The sequence below is a fragment of the Silene latifolia genome, chromosome 1 (assembly GCF_048544455.1).
Source record: "Silene latifolia isolate original U9 population chromosome 1, ASM4854445v1, whole genome shotgun sequence".
NCBI lineage: Eukaryota > Viridiplantae > Streptophyta > Magnoliopsida > Caryophyllales > Caryophyllaceae > Silene > Silene latifolia.
In genome coordinates, this window is record NC_133526.1 from 105657341 (window position 1) to 105676838 (window position 19498).

The 19498-nt window shown below is 38.5% G+C and overlaps 1 protein-coding gene and 1 non-coding gene across 2 annotated transcripts; one reads left to right on the top strand and one right to left on the bottom strand.

The window, feature by feature from the left end:
- Window positions 1–2998: 2998 nt before the first annotated feature.
- On the bottom strand, window positions 2999–6343 carry LOC141608357 (protein RGF1 INDUCIBLE TRANSCRIPTION FACTOR 1-like). The gene is made up of 4 exons (XM_074427720.1): window positions 6159–6343; window positions 5796–5996; window positions 4177–4392; window positions 2999–3689 (listed from the first exon to the last, which is right to left on the bottom strand). Exons 1-4 carry the CDS (start codon window positions 6159–6161, stop codon window positions 3426–3428), a joined length of 684 nt encoding a protein of 227 aa, XP_074283821.1. The 5' UTR covers window positions 6162–6343; the 3' UTR covers window positions 2999–3425.
- A 12231-nt stretch (window positions 6344–18574) lies between these two features.
- Window positions 18575–18681, top strand: LOC141625412 (small nucleolar RNA R71). Its single transcript, XR_012535199.1, has one exon. It is a non-coding gene; the product is annotated as a small nucleolar RNA R71 (small nucleolar RNA).
- Window positions 18682–19498: the final 817 nt, after the last annotated feature.

The following is a 19498-nucleotide window of genomic DNA, read 5'->3' on the forward strand; positions in this document are numbered from 1 at the left end:
CTGTCTGATAGTCAGGAGGTCAGATGTCTCTACGGCCCTTCTCTTATTGCAGGAGTACTGGGCTAGGAAAGCGCCTTTCAGGTCGGCGTAATAATACACCGAGCCGTCAGGAAGCCCTTTGTACCAGCTACGAGCCATCCCATGCAAAGTTGTTGGGAAAATTCGGCACCGGACCTCGTCGGGCCGCTCCCATACCGACATGTAAGACTCGAAAGCCTCGGCGTGGTCGATGGATCACCATCTCCCTTGTATGACGAGGTGGCAACTTGAGCTTGTTCGGCACCGGGACTTCCGGGACGTAGGCGTTGAGGGGTCATCTAACCATGTGTCGAACGACACGCGGCGATCGGCTCCTTGCGTCCCCTAACACGGCTCCTTCCCCGTGACGGGAGGGGCTCCTTCTTCGACTCGGGCTTCTTCTCCAACTCTGCCGAGTTGGACTCCTCTGGCTCTGCGCGGGTGAGCCTCGTTCGTGCGGCGGGACGCCGTCCTCCCACGAGTGCGGGAAGGACTTAGGTCTACCGCGCCCACTTTGGGCTCCCAGGTGACTTGGTGGGTCGGCTTCTCCTAGTGCTCCGTCCAAATTTCTCGAGTCACATTTTGGGCCCCGGTCTCCCGGACGTTTCCGCCGCTCTTGTCGATGTGACAAGGTGTGAGCGGGCGTACTGCGGTTAGGTCTAGGAGCATTTTCGGTTTTGCTATGTCAACCACATGTCCCATGATGGTGACCTGGTTGGTAGCGGCGCGTGTCGGGTATCGATGGCATCCCGAACTCCGGTTGGACTACACCGCCGGTGGAGGGTCGTATGACTCGAAATTGTTGAAAGTATCATCTTGGTAAAATGCGGTTTCGTCGGTTCGATCGCATCTTGTTGTTTCGACATTTTCTTAGCTTTTTGGGTGGGTTTTTTGTTGGGTTTTTTTTTTTTGTTTGGGAATGAATGTGACTAGCTTCTAGTGTCTCTCCCCACGAGACGGCGCCATTGTTCGGTGTAATTCCGGAGCAAGTATCGTTACCACCCGTGGCTTGTAGAATAATGTCTTTGGTTGGATTCTTCTTGTCCTTATCGTTCCTCTCGGCCTCTCCTGCAACAATGAACGAATCGAGGGCTTGGCTTTGTGCCAGCGTACTCACTCCGACGCCCAAGTCGAAACTCAAGGGATTAAGTTGTGTTACTTGGTTAGATATGTATTGTAGAGATGAGGAGATAATACCAGTTTATGTGTGATATTAGGTTTAGTTGTGGGATGTCTTGGATCCTTTCCTCAATGAAGGTTGAGGAGTATTTATAGGCTTTCACCTTTTGTCACGTAGTGGCCAAGTGGCCAAGTGGCTTTATCAGGTGGAAAGACCGTTCTACCCTCGGCCGATGGACCTACGGCGGGCCGTAGAGGGTCTTGGATGTGAGTACGCGGATATGTGCCCCATTTGGCGGGTTGCCATGCCGATACTGCTAGCTAGCCGATGGGTCAGACGGCTAAGCGATCTAAGTCGTTGACTTGCTGTGGATATCTTTGACCTTGCTCAGTGTGTTGACTTGGTCAGCGGTGCAGAATATGCCCCATCATAAACTAATTGAAATTACACTAGAATTGTTCACATAAAGATTTGTACTCCCTCCGTCCCGGTCATTTGTTGTCCTTTGGTTTTGGCACAAAGACCAATGAAAGAGAAATGAGTCAATTAGTAAGTGACAAGTGGAATAAATTGAGTGTGAATGGTCAAATTGCTCATCAAGTTCATTCTTAAAATAGAAAGGACAACAACTCATTGAGACACCCAAATATGGAAAAGGACAACAAATGACCGGGACGGAGGTAGTATTACTTTATTCATGTCGATGAAGTTACATATTCCACGAATCAAGAACTGTATCAGCTTCCACTTTTGACCAATCATGGATAGTCATGTGTCCCACTAATTTGACTCTCTCCGCCGCCATTGATACCTCTATCAACCTGTAAATCTCCAACAATTCGTTAGAAAGTCGACATGAAACCTATATTAATCACATTACTTAAATACATCAGTTAGTATATTCAACTTGTAAATAATCCTATTAACTTAATCACCTAGTATACTACAACAAAATCTTGTGTAAGACGGAGGTATTTATCTTTAGCTTTAAACGGCTTAAAAAAAAAAAAAAAAAAAAAGAATTCACAGAGAAAAGCAAAAGAATTGTCTCATATGATCAGGTGGGATAATAATTAGCCCAATTTATGTTACGACGGATGTCGTGATCTTCAGAAAGACTAACTATCACTGACACGACATTTTTGTCAACACATTATCATTAGAGCATGTGCATTGGTTGTTTTTTGGTGCCCCAAATACACTTCTCTCTCTCTCTCTCTCTTTAATTGGGGTGCCTCATCAATGTGGGAGGTTCCCTATCATTTGGGGCTCCCCTAGTTTGAGTGAACCTTCCCAAATTGAACAACAAATGGGACACGACCATGTGGCAGGTGGGATACATCAAATTAAGAGCATCTCCAATGGCTACTTAAAAGGACTAGCTTGCAAATAAAAAAGATTACAAGCTACTTGCTTAACCATTGGAGCACTCTACATAAACTAGCTTAAATTGAAATTAAGAAGGCTCAATGAGTAGGCTTTAATGGTCTGAAGAATGTTGCCAATAGAAAAATAGAGGGTGTGTTAAGTGAGTTCATTAATTTTTAGTAAATTAGCTTAACCATCGGTTGAAAAATCAGAAATAAATTGTTGTGGCTTAAAAAGTTGATGTGGCAAAGGTAGTAATTCAAGAAGAACTACTTACCATCGTGATCTTTCTAATAGAGCCAAATTTGTTGGGAAATCCGATTGATGCAAGAGATAGTAATAAAATGAAGAGGGAAAATGTAAAAATTAGTGAAAAATGTGGCGAATAAGAAAAAGAGAGAAAATATGAAAAGGTCAATGGATGCAAAGCTCTTACCCTCCCTCAATCACCCAAATATAATAAATACAAATTATAAAGCAGCAACAACTATATTTAATCAAGGAATACTTCATATTATACACAAGCACCCAAAATATATACATTTATCGTGACAAAAAGCAAAGTATATGCAATTACCCTATATATATAATTACATCATTTTTCAAACTATTCATCATCACATAGTACTTAAACTTAGCATTCCACTTTATTTGCATTTCTAACCATTATTATGTACTTGTCCAACTTGCTATTGCATCATTGTTATATACACCAAAGGGTAGAAGGGGTATTTTCAGACTACTATTATACTTGACCCAACATTGGCTTTTGTTCTGGTGTGAAAAAAGCTCAATCATTAGGGACCACTATGAGAAAACTACTCCTATAATAACAAAGGGGTTTAGTGCAATTATATCAAACCTTAAGGACTTAATATTAAATATTATGTTGTGTATATCTATATAATTATTATATTGATTAATACTCTACTATGAGGCCACCAAGAGGGGCTCTATGTGGAATTCCCTTCCTCCTTTTGGCTGTTCTGAAATTAAGAGAAGTTGGTGGTGGTGTCGACGGGGTGAAACTTTGCACCATTTTGTTGTTGTTGTGGTGGTGGTAGTTGTTCATCATCTCCTCCCTTGTGGTGGTGCTACTTGTGCTACATGAATCCTCGGAATCTGACTCTATTGACGACTTCATTCTCTTCCTCTTTTGGAATTTCTTCGATGTCCCAACGATCTACAGAAGAAAACCAATTCGTTTAGTCGAAAATTAATCTGACAAACCAATTTAGGCAAAGTATAAAAGGATGAAATATCCACCCTAAATGTCCAAATCATGACATATTGTTATAACAAGGCATGAGCTTCCACTTGCAATTTAGGTAGATTTTATGCCAATAATGCAACCAAATCAATTTAACAAATTGAGAAATGAACAGAGCACGCATAATAAGTCAACTGTGAGTTAAAACCATTGTTACAAAACAAATATCAAGTTCTAAACAAATTCTTGTTTAAGACGGTAAATTGTAACTAGTTCGAAAAAAAACAAGAGATTTAACATATTTATTCTCGTTATAAGAAAAATTTAACGTACACCCGATGTATTATAGCGCCCACCCGTATACATGTTCTCATTAGCTAGGAAAATGTGATCTAAAGATATGATTATGGAAACAATAATAGAATTAACAATGCATTAAAGGCAAGTAATTATAATTTACCTTGCAACCAAGAGAGCAGAAACGGAAGGTATCAAGAAGGCTACGTTCACAAACTTGACATGTGTTGGTGACACCTTTACCCGGCCTAGGTTGTGGCCTTTCATTCAAGAAGACGACCCGAGCACTGTTGATTATGTAGGTCTGAACTCCGGTTATGTCCAACACCTTTTGTATTTCCGACACCCGGATCACATCATGGTATGACGACCTTCGAATCTGTCCACCAATCATTTTAAATTTAATATAGCATTGTATTTTGTGGACATGAAACAAAATATTACTCTGTATTAATTAATTATTAATATAGATATAATAGATTTATAGATAAGAATATTTCTTGAGAGGCAATTAAAGTTTAGCATGTGTAGTTAAGTAAAACCAAGTCATAAATTATGGAAATTTTAATTAATATTTAGATATAGAGGAGATTATTTCTTACAATTGGTCTCCCTTGTGACGGGTTACCATTTGTGGCGGATATTTTATGAGATAAAATGGTAACAAAATGGGTTAATGGAGAAAGAGGACCACATGAATAGTATTGCAGAGAGAGAAAAAGTTGGTACATTGTGAGGTAAAATGGTATCCGTCACAAGCTTGTGACGGATATGTCATGTCTTCAATGAGAATTTGTGTATTTCTTAAGACGCAATTAAAGTTAGGCGTGTATGATTAAGTACTAGTCAACATTCAACATTGTTAAAGCTAACAAGAAACAAATTGAGAAGCTCAACCTCCACAAACTTAATTTTCCAACACATTTGACAAAGAGGTGAGAATAGGAGAATTATTATTATTATATTATTAAAGACTGCAAGTCTTGTGAGAGATGGTCTTGTACCGTGAAACGGTTTCATTATATAAAAAAACAACGTATTTATTAAAACTACATAAACTTGTTATAAAAAAGGACGGTCTCACAATCCCATTCTAGAATTTGTGTATTAAAAACAAGCCTATTTTTTTGAAAATAAAAATTGGAAATAAACTTGAGAAATAAATGCGATAGCACACACTATAAGAAAAAAAAAAAGGTAAAGGCACTGAATGAAAGATCAAATCTTTGATAATCCCATTTGTGGAAATTAATGTACCAAAATGTGGAAAAGATAACATCACTAGATAAAGGAATCTACATACAAATCAAAAATTTACACCAAAATTGAAAACCTAATGACCTAACATAAACTACACAATGTAAATTTAGTGACCCTAATGTACCGACTTTGTGCCTCATGAGAAACAATAATGTCACCCAAAACCAATAAAGATAAGAACTTTTATTGAATTACTCCGTATATTATACCGACCTTGTGGTTCACTATGACACCAAAACTATAATGTCACACCAATAAAAGATTAGAACTTTATATCGGATTATACCCACCTTATGACTCATTACAACACGAAAACCATAATGTCACACCAATAAAATGAGGAGTTTATTGGATTATACTGACCTTATGATTCATTAAGACACAAAAACCATAATGTCGCACCAATAAAGACGAGAACTTTATCGATTATACCGACTTGGTGGCTCATTACGGTCGAAACAAACACAATGTAATGTAAGACTAATAAAATTAAAACTTTAGAAAAGGTAGCGAAAATTATACCTGAATGGCACGGTGGTCTTTATGATGAGCAAGACATAGAGAGCAAAGTGAACCATTCATACAGTCCAAACAAAACATGTTACATTCACTTTTATGAGAATCGGGATGATATTTGCATTGAACGAAGAACTTCTCGCGTAACAATGGCTTCAACCATCTTGGCCATCTATTTAGATCTTCATCATCTGGTCCTCCGCCACCCTAATTTACATTTTTAAACCATATTATTAAACATTAATAACCCACATAATAATAATTTAAAAAAATATATATATATATATATATATATATATATATATATATATATATATACTAAAATTGGAAATAAAGTTATGGGAACTTCGTAGAATGTAGTGTATTTACCATTATTCGACGATTTTTGGGTTTAATTTCACGAACAGTCGATTCTTGATTATCTATCGCCAGCTTGAAAAACAGGGGAATAAACAGAGTAATTGTATTTTTTTTAGAGAGAGAAAGATTTGGAGAGAGAGAGTGTGTGGAGGCGTTTGCTTTGGGTTGGAAATGTATACACGATAATGAAGGGGTTTTATTATAAGGAAAAAGAGATAAAAGAAGGTGGTAGATGGCGTAATATTATTTATTAATAATAATAATATTAATTAAAATAAATATAGAAAAAAATAGAAAGGCAGTGTTTATCCTTCCATTTATAAGACGGTTTTATATTAATTTATGGTAAAATTGTATCCGATAAATATAGGGTGATTTTACCATAAATTATTGTAAAATGGTTTTGGGAGGGGACCGAACAAAAGGACTATTAGGTTCGGGTTATACAAACCTAGAAAGATACGTTTGCTCCAAGGAAGTTGCATATGAAATGAACCGACCTTCTTTTCGTTTCATTTTCAAGGCCTTCGGTCTTATCTTTAATTTCCTTTCTTAATAATAGTGTGTGATGTAATTAAGTATTTTATGTTTTTTTTTGGGTGGAGAAAATAATTGTTTGGGGCATCAATTATTGGCACTTAGCTTACGAATGTATGTATGTGGAGGATTAATTTATGGTGTGTGTAGGCATGAAATGAACTAGAATGATGAAATGGGCCCACTTCTCTTGCCTAATTGAATACAGTCCGTCTTATTGTAGACGACTACTATCCGTCACAAGTTAAAGATGGATAATGACCCTCTCACAAAATGCAAGTGGAAGGGCAAGTGGGGGTATCCATTTTCCCCCCACTTTCACTATCCATTTGCATTTTGTGAGAGGGACACTATCCGTCTTCAGCTTGTGAGTTGTGACGGATAATATCCGTCTTCAATGAGAATTTGTGAATTGAATAAGTCTATGAGCACGGCTAGTCTTGCTATAGACGGGTATATCTGTCTATTGCTATAGACGATTCAAATATAATGAAAGTGGTGACATTTTTTGTCCCCATCACCCCGTTGTTGTTTGTCTTATTCGAAAAGTGGTATTGTATTTGACCGTCTTTTATTATAGACGGATAGTATCCGTCTATAATGAAAATTTGTCCTATGGACAAGAATACATAAAAGGATAAATGAGTAAACCTAGCATTTGGATCACTTGAGTAGTGACATAAGGGCATAATCGAGCCGGTTTGAGTTTGAGCTTTTGTGGGTTGGAATCGGCTCGGGAACATTAGCTTGAGCTCGGAATCGGCTCGAAATTTTCCGAGTTTAAAAAATTAAAGCTTGGAATCAACTCGAATAAGGCTCGACGTCGGTTAAACCATTATTTTCTTTACTTTCTTTAAATTTTAAATTAAATTAAAAATATTTATTTTAAGAAATATGTGCATATAAAATACTTATCAAATATAACAACAATATAATGATAATTGACCAAATAACATTTTATTAAGATTAAAATAATTGTAAAATGTTAAAATTAAATAATAATAATAATAATAATAAAAATAATAATAATAATAATAATAATAATAAATGAGCTTCCGATTTCGATCTCTACTAACACTAAATTAAATAATAATAATAATAATAATAATAATAATAAGAATAATAATAATAATAATAATAAACGAGTTTCCGATCTCTACTAACACTACTAAAATAACTCGGGAAACTGACGGAAATTCCGACAGTTTTTTCCTACCGTTAGATAATTCGGCAAACTCGGCAAACTGACGGAAAACAGACAGAAATTTCGTCAGTAAATGTCTACTGACGGATAATCCGTCATAGATAAATGGCGTGTTGAATATGGCAATGGCGCCATCACTGTCTGACGAGTTTCTGATGGATAAAATTCGTCAGTATATCATTATTACTGACGGAAAATCCGTCGGATACGCCCTTCCTAGTGATGGCCAAAAGCCATTAATTGAGAGAAAAATCCTGACGGAAATTCCGTTAGGAAAGACAATATTTTGTTGACAGATCACAGAATTTCCTTTCCCAGTAATGGCCAAAAGCCAATAATTGAGAGAAAAATACTGACAAAAATCTCGTCAGGAAAGTCAATAATTGAGAGGAAAATAAATTCAGCCAGGAACCCGTACTTTTGGAAAGTCCTGACGGAAATTCCGTCAGGATTTTTCTTTTATCTAAAATCTGACGCGAAATCACCCGTCACTCTAGCACGCTATTATTTCCCCCAAATCAATTACTCCAACCCTAACCCCTAAATCCACAACCACCACCACCACCACCACCGCCACCCTCCCCTCCTTCCGACCACCACCGCCACCTACACCACCAATTCCGCCCCAGGTATGTCCTTTCTCTCTCTCTTCCTTTTCCTTTTCTTCTCTTTTTTTTTTTTCTTTTTGCAGCCGTCGCCGCGCCAGCCATCACCCACCACCCGTTGCCACTTTCTTCATCACCGTTCCTTTTATTTATTTATTTGTTAATTAAGTACGTAATTTTTAATCTATTTTGAATTAATTTTTGTTTAATTAAGTTTATTAGGTTAATTAACTTAGGTTAGAATCCATTTTTGTGATTGATGTTGAAATTAATGTTGGTGTTGATGCATGTTGACGTAGGATAGAAGTCACTTATAAGTTCGGAATCGGCTCAGATATCCACCTCGGCTTGAAAGCAGTTTTGACCGATTTCGAACCACCTTTTGACCGAGCTGATTCCGAAAACTCTACGACTCGGTTCAGTTCACTTACAGCCCTAACTAGTGTAAATTAAACACACAATTTTACTAAATTCAACACATTTTACCTTGTTTTTTCCACAACTACCATTCACTTAGAAAAAAGAAAAAACATAAACACGAACCCCCTTAATTCTCAACCCCAACACCCCTTTCCCCCGTTCCCCCCATAGTCCCGACCACCCTCTACCGGCGCCAACCACCCGCTTTACTTACCATCAACTCCATCCCATCTCCAACCCTGTCGTCAACCCAGCACCCCCTCTCATTCATTCACTAACGTCGTCGATCTGCCTGTCTTCGTCAATTTACCATTGACACCGACTTGCCAATGCCATCGACCATCTCCCTTCTCCATCGCTGTTTGGCTAGTGGAGCGGCTGGTGGGCTTTCCTAATTGACCTCTTCTCTCTCTTTTAGGGTTTTTTGTGTGTAAGAAATGAGAGAGACGTCAAAGCTGCAAAAAATCGTAAAAGGTTTGCGAGAATTAGTAATATGCGTGTTGGAAATAGCATAGTCCTTGAGTAGTGGCGATTTAATTTAATTAGAGCTTTAGACTTAAAACTTACAAAAGTAGATACATATTATCAGCAGAATAACGGAATTAAAAATCAAACTTAACTTGGTTTATGGCTAGGGTTATTGATTAGCACATTTAAAAGGTTCTTAAATTGATGTTCGAAATTAATTTTAATATCCTGTAAAATTACACGGGAATTTTTTTAAGGAAATTAGGATAATCAAATATTAGTAAAACATACATGATAATTTTCATACGCCCTTCCTTTTATAATGATAATCTACTTTAATTTTAAGCGATCTTTGATGTACTACTTTGATCATAGATTTTTGCATTTCTATTAAAGTATTGATTACAAATTTCATTTGGTAAAAGTTTCCTTTACAATAAATGTAAATATTTTAATACCATATCATAATTGTCTATAGTTTCTTTTACATATATTTATGGCTATAAAAATATTGTATTTAAAGGTGTTTGTTTGGAAACAAGCACAATACCTTAAGGTACCCTGGAGGTCGTAACTACCCTCTTATACTTTGTGATTCATCCATGAATGCAAGGGTTATTTGAGTGGTCGGAGTCGGAGCTATATTCTATTTTTCGGAACAATTGTCGTTGGAAGCACCTAGACCAAAACACAATTTATAACTTCACAAACAACTCTACAATTAGTAAAGAGGCAAGTAAAGGTCGGATCCCAAGGGACGGGAATTGAGATGAGATTTCTATTGAAACTAGTGGTGTCTTAGGGGTGTCACAATTTGGGTTGATGTAGAAGGTCACTAAACTAAAAAGCAAAGAAAGTAAATAAGCAAGATGAATTGAAAGGGTTGTAAACAATTGATAAAACGCACTAGGGTATCATGGGGTCATAGGGGAATCATGGGAATTGATCATACAAACATGTTCTCAAATTATAAGCAAGCAATTATTGTTGTGATGGATTGAGTTGGGTTATGTCTTACAATCCTAGGAAAGTTTGGGTCCCGGAGCCGAATCGATTAGATTGTACAACACCTACAAGTCGACTTAATCTTCCCTACTCAACAACATGCATGGTCTAATGAGACTCGAGTTGGTTTATGTCTTACAAGTCTCATTGAAAAGATAGGTGATGGGTAAAAAATGCAAGGATTCATAGGCTCACATTTCATCAAACATAACATGTGCATGAGTTGAGATCAAAACAAGCAAGCAAATAAACCATGAAAGCATATTAATTTAAGCATGAATCATTCCCCATGTTGGTTTCCCCTAATTACCCATTAACCCTAGCTAGGTCACTACTCACTTATTATCATGTTGATCATGCTAGCAAGGTTGTCAATCATACCAACAAAATGAAACATGATGAATAAATGAAAGTAATTAACAATAATTAAAAAGGGATTAAGGGAATTATACCTATTAATGACTCCAATAATAAAGCAAAGAATAAAAGAAGTACTTGATGCTTGATTGAGAGGTTGTCAATCTCCCAATAATAACCCAAATAATCTTCAATTACCCAAAATAAAGGATGAACAAAAGAGAGATTAAGGAAATAAAACTTGTATTAAAACTTGATTAATTGTTGATTACAAAACTAAAGAGAGATTTGATTGATATTAACTACTCTAAGAATTGATAAGAAGAACATGCTCTTCTAATTAGACTAATGGGGTATTTATAGTGGAAATTAGGTGGATGCATTAGGGTTAACTAAGGGCTAAACTAGTAATTACACTTTTTAGATTTGAGCAGGGAGACGCCGGTATTTTTCGAAGGGAGGGCTTCTTTCTTTGAAGCTTGAAGAAACGAATTTGTGCTGGACTGGAATCCGTGCGTCTTAGGCACGGGACGGGCGGATTCCACAGTCTCTGCCCGGGCGTCTTTGGGAGAAGACGCACGTCTTCTGGAGCTGCTGCCCGGGCGTCTCTGAAGGAAGACGCACGGATTGTGGTGCTGGGGACGGCCGGATTCAGGACAATCCGCACGGATTGCTCCTCAGTCTTGTTTCTTCTTCTTTTCTTCCCTTTTCTTCGTAAAATCCTTGGGGATTTCCTTGGGGATGCAAGGATCTTTCCTCAACATTGCTCGTCTACTAAAATATGTACAAAGGCCTTCTAATCTTGTCTCTCCTTGATGCTTGGTCATTGAATTCAATCAATTTAGTCTCATTTTGCCATGAAAATGCAAGGTTTGCACTCTTTTCCTACCAAGGACACAAAACCTCAAAGAATATGCAAAACAAAGAACTAAAGACAATAAATGACCCAAATATGCACTAAAAAGCATGGGAACAAGGCTAATTCGGGGGCTAAATATGCGCTAATTATGGTCACATCAAATATCCCCAAACCGAACCTTTGCTCGTCCCGAGTAAAGAGGTGACAAAGACTAGGACCATTATTTAAACTAACCTAATAACATAGCCGATATGAGACAATTAGCGGGTCTCACTCCGCCCCTTCAACTCACAACAAGACAACCATGAGGTAGGATGCCTTCTTGCAAGGCAAGGTGGGTCTTGCCAAAATGGCGACACATCCGAACATTAAGCACACAAAATCAAATAATGGATGCATCTACAAAAGGAATAGCCACTTCCTTATCAAGTGGCGGAGGCAACTAAAAGAGAACAAATTTAAGAGCATATAATCCGTCACAAATACTAGTTCAACAAATTACTAAGGCTAAGAGGATGGCACTAAATCACCTCCAAATGGTGTTAAACTAGACTAATTTCGTCCTCAATTTCCAAATGCTTTCGTCAAGAGCGATCGGATGGTATGGAATGATGATCCCTATGATGCTAGTAGCATATGACATGACAAGTCTCGAATTCTCTACAAAAGTAAAGGTCATGGATCGTCCCAAGCTCGACAAAGTGGCTTGACAAAAAGGCTTTTTGGGAATGAAATGCTCAAATCGTTATAAATAAGGGTGGATATAACTAGTATTCAAAAATTGACCTCATTCAACTTTCACATTTCAAAAATGAGAGATGGGGTTTGTCCCTTCCGGGCTAATGTCCTTTACTTTCGTCAATCGCTTATTAGGCAACCGGTTAACCTCTAGACAATAGCTTTTCGGGGTGATAGTCACTCTGTCTCTGGGCGGTTGAATTCACAACCGTGTGGGGGCCCAATTCAATGGATCCCTCTCCAAAGCACATCGAAGTGGTACGCCTCCATCAAAACAACTAAAATTCTCAACATTTCAACATTTCATAACATTTGAGGTTTCCTTAGCAATAAATTACTTCCACATAACAAAATCTTCGAAATGAGCACTTCAAACTTATTGATAGAAAGTATTTTTGGGTTGCCTTACCACAAGGTCAATCAAGGTCACCTAGACAAGTTAACCAAGTCCACATCGCATCACGGGGTTGGAATAGGTGACTCACATGCAAACCCTTGACTAGGCTTTGGGTCATGGGTCAAAAGACACTAGTATGACACAATCTAGAGTGTTTTACAACCATTTTAGTAGACAAAGTCTTAAGTTGAAAAAGTATTTGTAATGGCTTAGTTGCTCTTGTCAAAGTTCTCAATTAGGCACTTTTCAAAATATTTTATCTAAATGCAACTATATGCCATGATGCAACTATTATATACATCCTAATGCAAGTGATTCTACCAACTAATATGACATATAAACTAAATGCAAGTCCTAAGTTCACATTGTTATACCGCATCAATCAAAATAAAGCCACATAGTCATTAACATAAAGAGGAAAAAGGAGATTGGAAAGATCATACCATGCGGTCTTCATGATCCTCATGTCTCGGATGTGGCGTAGTCAATCAATGTGAATAAGGATAGAACAAACACAATATATACAACAATATATGACTACACTAAAAAGGAAATAAACATGTTTTTGGGTTTTTCAATTTTCAAATTTTTATGGTTTTTCGAAATTTTTCAATTTTTTTGGATTTTTGAATAAAAGTTAAGTTAGAATTCCCCATCCCCACACTAATATGGGCATTGTCCTCAATGGCCAAAATGATGGGAAATTATGCAAACATGATGCATGATTTCTACACTAAATGCAAGCTACACTAATCTACGCTACATGATGCATGGTTTTTGTTTATGACGGAGAGGATAATTTAGATTACCTCCCGTTGTGTATGCATTGACTTCCCCAAACCGATCTAGACATTATTGCTAATGTCCTAAGGTTGGGTGTAGTTCATGCACACACTATGCAATGCATGAAACTAATTTGTCATTTTGGATTTTCAAAAGGTGGGAACAATAAAATGAGAACACCTCAATGGGGCCGAGGTGTTAGTCCTCTATGGTGCTAGGACTACTCCAACAATGATCAAGATTAATAAATAAAACAAAGAGAGAAATAGACAAATCTCAAGAGGGTAGGAGCCTCTAAAGCTTGCTAATCTTCCATCATATCATCACTATCATCATCTTCCTCACTAGAAGTGGACTCATCACCACTTTCTTCTTTACTTTCTTGTTCTCCTTGCTCATCATCCTCTTCTCCTTCTTCACTAGCTTCTTCATCAATGTTATCATCAACCTCTTCATTACCGACAACCTCATTATCACCCGGAACAACCCTAGATGCACTCGGAAAGAAGACTTCCCTATCCGCCCAACTAGGCAAAGGACATGAAGGGTCAAGTAGTCCTTGCCTAGCTAAATGAAGGAGGGGTGGATATTGGGCCAAGTAAGCATTTTTCCGATCCTCGAAAGCTTGCTTGTGCATCTCTTGCATGAGAAGAGTCAAATAATCATTTCTTGCTTCAACGCCTTCGGGCTTGAACTCTTGGTACTCGAAAGGATAGGGTGGTGTGACAATGGAAGAGGAGGGCATTTCAATTTCACCCTTTTGTTGTCGGATAATGTACTCAGCCTCTTTTGAAAGGGGAAGTAGATAGTTGGTCCGGTGGACACTCAATCGACAAATCTTTGAAGGCAAAGTGAAAGATCTAGCCTCACTAGTGAGCCATCCATACTTGGTGTCAAGAGAGTTATGGGTAACCCACTTGTACTTGTATATCATAGTATTAATATCAATGAGATGACCACCCTCTTTTGCCTCATACTTGCTATCCTTGTTGAAGTTTGGATCAAAGTATTTAGCTAGGATAGTGACTAGGCCTCCATTCACGATAACGGTGGTGCCTTTCTTCCCACAATCAATATTTAGCCATCTATCCACCAAAAGTCTTAGAGAGTTGAAAAGCTTGGTGAATTCCCTTCCAATGTTCAAAGCCGACTCAAAAAGAACAAAATCGAGTTTGGTGAAATGGTTGGTATCTTTTCTTGCAGTGATGGTGTTCCCTATAACCTTGTGCCACACTCTAATGCCCGGATGGTGGACTAATAGAGCGCGACTAGCATGAAAGTCCTCAAATTTCCTTCCGGAAATCGCCTCCCAAAGAGGGTCGGGGTCATACTTGCCAACATTCTTAAAATAACTCGGTGAATCACTAAGACCCAAAGCTTTACCCATTTCCTCAAAGGAGATGCGCCTACTAACATTAGCTAGACGGAACTCGATGGTCTCCATAGTCTCAACCTTGTTGACTTTCAAAGAACTCAAAAATTCTAAGGTAAGGGAGGGGTATGTCAATTCTTTTGATTCAAACAATTTCTCCAACCCCATGGCTTTAAAGAAGGCTCTAGTTTGCTCAAGGACACCCAACTTATCTAAGGTATCTTCACAAATAAACTTGGTGGATAGAAATAATTTTCTAGCAAACTTGGCAAAAGTGTCCCTATGGGATTTGGAAATGAAAATTACCTCCGGATAATTCGAAAGTTGATCAATTTCCGGAGTAGTAGATGTTGTTGCTTCCAGGGGAGGTTGTTGTTGTTACATTTCCAAGTTTGGGCTAGCTACCACCATAGCCAATGCTTTCTTTGCTTGAAGACTCTTTTGTCTTGATGAGAGTGCCTTTGCCTTTGGTGCCTTTGCCTTTGTTGCTTTTGTTGCTCCCTTAGTCCTTGCCATTGATGAATAAACCAAGAAAAGAGTGAAAATCTTCAATTTCTAGTGTACCCAAATCGATTTAAAGATGAAAGGCTTTGCCTTTATGAATTCAAAAATCGACTCAAAGGATGAATATTTTGTGCTTGGTTTTGATTTTTGTTGAAAGAGGAGTGATTGATTTGTTGTTAAAAGGATGTTTTGATTTGATTTTGGTGAATGTTGTTGAGGAATCTTGTTTTTGTGATGGAGAGGATGAGGGTTTTGGAGTTATGGGGTTTATGAGTAGTGTTATGAATGAAGGAATGAAGAAATGAATGTGGGAGGGGGTTTATAAAACCCGAAAAATTTGAAATGCAGGGGCAAGACGGGAGGTTTTTGCTCGGGACGGCCGGATTCGGCCTGTTCTGGGTTGGGAAAAACTCGCCTAAAGACGGGCGTCTTTCAGTGAAGACGCTCGGATTTGCAAACACGGGACGGGCGTCTTTTACAGAAGACGGGCGGATTCCTTTACAGGGATTTTTCTTGTTTTTCTCAGCCAAGAAGACGGGCGTCTTCCTTTCAGGACGGGCGGATTTTTGAAGACGGGCGGATTCTACTGCAGGACGCCCGGATTTGTTGACAGTCAGAAATTTCAAAAATTCAGCTCATGGAGGACGGGCGTCTTCTACCCAATATGCCCGGATTGCCTGAAGATGGGCGGATTCTCCTGAATCCGCTCGGGTTCTGCCCCTTTTTACCCGGATTCAGTTCCATCCGTGTACTTTGCATATCCCTTGTCATTTTTCCATTATTCTTCATATCTCGTGTTCTTCATTGTGGGGGCACTACTAAGGCATGGATAGCCTAGGCAATTGCCATCCCCACACTAAGCTAAAGCACTACACATTAATTGAAATTATTAGTCCCTCCCTCACTTCTCTCAAACATTATAATTATCTTGATCAAAGTATAAAAATCCAAAAATGACAAAAATGCAATATAAGAATTGAAATGCAAGTTAGGGAGTAAGAAATATTTACAAATGGTGGTTTAGGGAGGACTCCACCAAACTCTCATTCTCGATGAGATATCAAGGGGGCATGTTCAAGGTGTTGTTGATGTTGCTCAACACCTTGAAAAAGTAATCAAAAGCTTGTTCATTGTCATGATAAAGATCTTCAATAGACCTTGGCCCTTGTTGTCGGTCTTGATCGATGACATTACCAATGTAGGGATTAAAAATCCCTTCAAATTCGTCGTCCCAAAGACCACAAACTTCATTAAGTTGATCATTGAAAATCTCTTGATTTGATGGAGACAACTCTCCCATTTTCTTTTCTTGGCCAATGAGGCCATCTTCTTCATTGCTTGACTTTGGTAAGCTTTTCAAGCTCTCTTTGTCACAATTCACTTGCTCTTTGAATGGAGCATCTTCAATTTTCTTCTTCCATTGGAGTTCCGACTTCTTCCTATCATCCTTCCGACTATAATGATCGATCATAAAACACGGTTCATGTAAACGGGGAGCTCTCATAGTCTTGTCAAGGTTGAAAGTTATACTCTCATCTCCCACTTCTAGAGTGAGCTCACCATGTTTCACATCAATCACCGCACCCGCGGTGTGTAAGAAGGGTCTTCCTAGAATAATTGGAATGTTGGAATCTTCCTCCATATCAACAATGACAAAGTCCACCGGGATGAAAAACTTCCCAATTCGTACGGGAACATCTTCCCATATCCCTAATGGTGTCTTCGTCGATCTATCGGCCATTTGGAGTGTGATATTGGTGCATTTAAGCTCTCCCATCCCCAACCTTTTACTCACCGAGTACGGCATAACACTCACACTAGCCCCTAGATCACAGAAGGCTTTGTTGATCGTGGTGTCGCTAATGGTACACGGTATTGAGAAGCTTCCCGGATCCTTTAGTTTTGGAGGTGAACTCCCTTGAAGTATTGCACTACTCACCTTAGTGAAGGCGATAGTCTCAAGCTTCCAGATCGACTTCTTCTTTGTGAGGATGTCTTTCATGTATTTCGCATAGGCTGACACGTGATTGATTAATTCCGTGAAAGGAATTGAGACTTCCAAATTCTTCACAATTTCCATAAACTTTCCAAGTTGGTCATCAAATTTGGGCTTGGCTTGACGACTTGGAAAAGGAAGTCTAATCACAATGGGCTCCTTCTCCTTGACCTTGTCTTCATTTTTCTTTGAAATTTCTTCTTTTGATGGTTCCCCATCTTTGGAGTTTTGCACAATTTCTTCCTTATCACTAGCTTCCACAACTTCATCCTCAACTTGCTTCTTCGGTGCTTCATATCTTGTACCACTTCTCAAGTGAATGGTACTAACCGTTTCATGTCTTGGGGGATTACCTTGAGGTGGTAATTGCCCCTTTTGTCTTTGTGAGCTTGAAGATGCTAGTTGAGTCAATTGGGTTTCCAACATCTTGGTGTGAGCTAGAATGTTGTTGATGGTGGTTTCCTTTGCTTGACTATCTTTTTGCATTTGAGTGAAAAATTCTTATTGATTCTTTTGCATTTGGAGGACCGCTTTTTGAACATCAAAACCTTGGTCATTTTGTTGATTGTATGGATTTTGATTTTGGTAACCTTGGTTTTGGTTGTAAAAGGGTATTTGATTTTGGTTTCTCATGGGAGGTGGGGTGTATGTTGTTTGAGGCTTTTGAACATTTTGGCTTTTGTATGAGAGATTTGGATGGAATTTGGTGTTTTCATTGTAATAGTTGGAATAAGGGGTACCACTCTTGTATGCTTGGAAAGCAGTCACTTGTTCATTTGTTCCCCTACATTCACTTTGGTCATGTCCCAAAGTTCCACAATTCTCACATATCCCATTTGGGATTGATGAAGATGCCGTCATGGCATTAACATGATGCTTTGGTGATTTTGAGACTTCTTCAAGTCTAGCCATAGCTTTTTCAAACTTCAAATTGATTGTGTCAATGTGAGCACTAAGTTGAGCACCCAATTGAGTAACGGAGTCCACTTCATGCTTTCCTCCTCTAGTAGCCTTGCGAGGTCTACTATATTGTGAGTTATGGACCGCCATTTCCTCAATTTTGTTCCAAGTTTGATTGTCATCAACTTCGGTGAACATTCCATTTGATCCCATGTTGAGAATGTTTCTTGAATCTTCATATAGACCGTTCCAAAATTGTTGTACCAAGAACCACTCGCTAAGTCCATGGTGAGGACATGAGCGACAAATTCCCTTGAACCGCTCCCAAGCTTCATACAAAGATTCTTCATCCCTTTGCTTAAAACCCGTAATTTGAGCTCTTAGCATGTTAGTTTTTTCCGGTGGGTAGAATTTTTTGTAGAAAGCTAGAGCCAACTTCTTCCAAGAATCAATTCTGAGAGTGGCCTTATCAAGGCCCTTCAACCATTGTTTCGCGGTGCCAATTAGAGAAAAAGGAAATAAGACCCATCGAATTTGGTCTTGAGTTACACCGGTTTGAGAAATCGCATCACAATAGTCACAAAAGGTTTCCATATGAGAATGAGGGTCTTCACTAGGCATCCCCCCAAATTGGCTCCTTTCGACTAATTGGATAAAGGCGGATTTGGCAATAATATTTCCGCTTAAATGTTGTGGTGTGGGAGTACCGTTGGGTAGGTTATCCTCGGTGGGTACGGAATGTGATGAAAACTTAGGCATTGTGGGTTAATTTTGTGTGGTATTTTGTGTTGTGTTCTCCTCACCTTCTCTTGCAAAAGGGTTGATGAACTCAATAGTTGGTTGAATATCTACAACCTCACTAATACCTCTCAAATTCCTCCTAGCAAGTCTTCTATTGGTTGTCAAAGTTCTTTCAATTTCACGATCAAAAGGTAACAAATCACCTTGTGACCTTCTAGACATGCAAAATATCAAACAACTCGAAAATAATTAGAACAAACCTTGAGGAGTTGTACTTCCCCAAGGCAAAGAAAGACACAACTAATAACAATATAAGAAAATCTAAATCAAGATAACACCGTCCCCGGCAACGGCGCCATTTTTGGTCGGAGTCAGAGCTATAATCTATTTTTCGGAACAATTGTCGTTGGAAGCACCTAGACAAAAACACAATTTATAACTTCACAAACAACTCTACAATTTG

Bases quoted from the DNA above. Each gene is read 5' to 3' on its own strand.
- LOC141608357 (XM_074427720.1), bottom strand. The intron at 4,393-5,795 runs GTATAATTTTCG...ATTGGTGGACAG, and splicing joins AAGACCACCGTGCCATTCAG to ATTCGAAGGTCGTCATACCA. The intron at 3,690-4,176 runs GTAAATTATAAT...TTTCTTCTGTAG, and splicing joins TCTGCTCTCTTGGTTGCAAG to ATCGTTGGGACATCGAAGAA.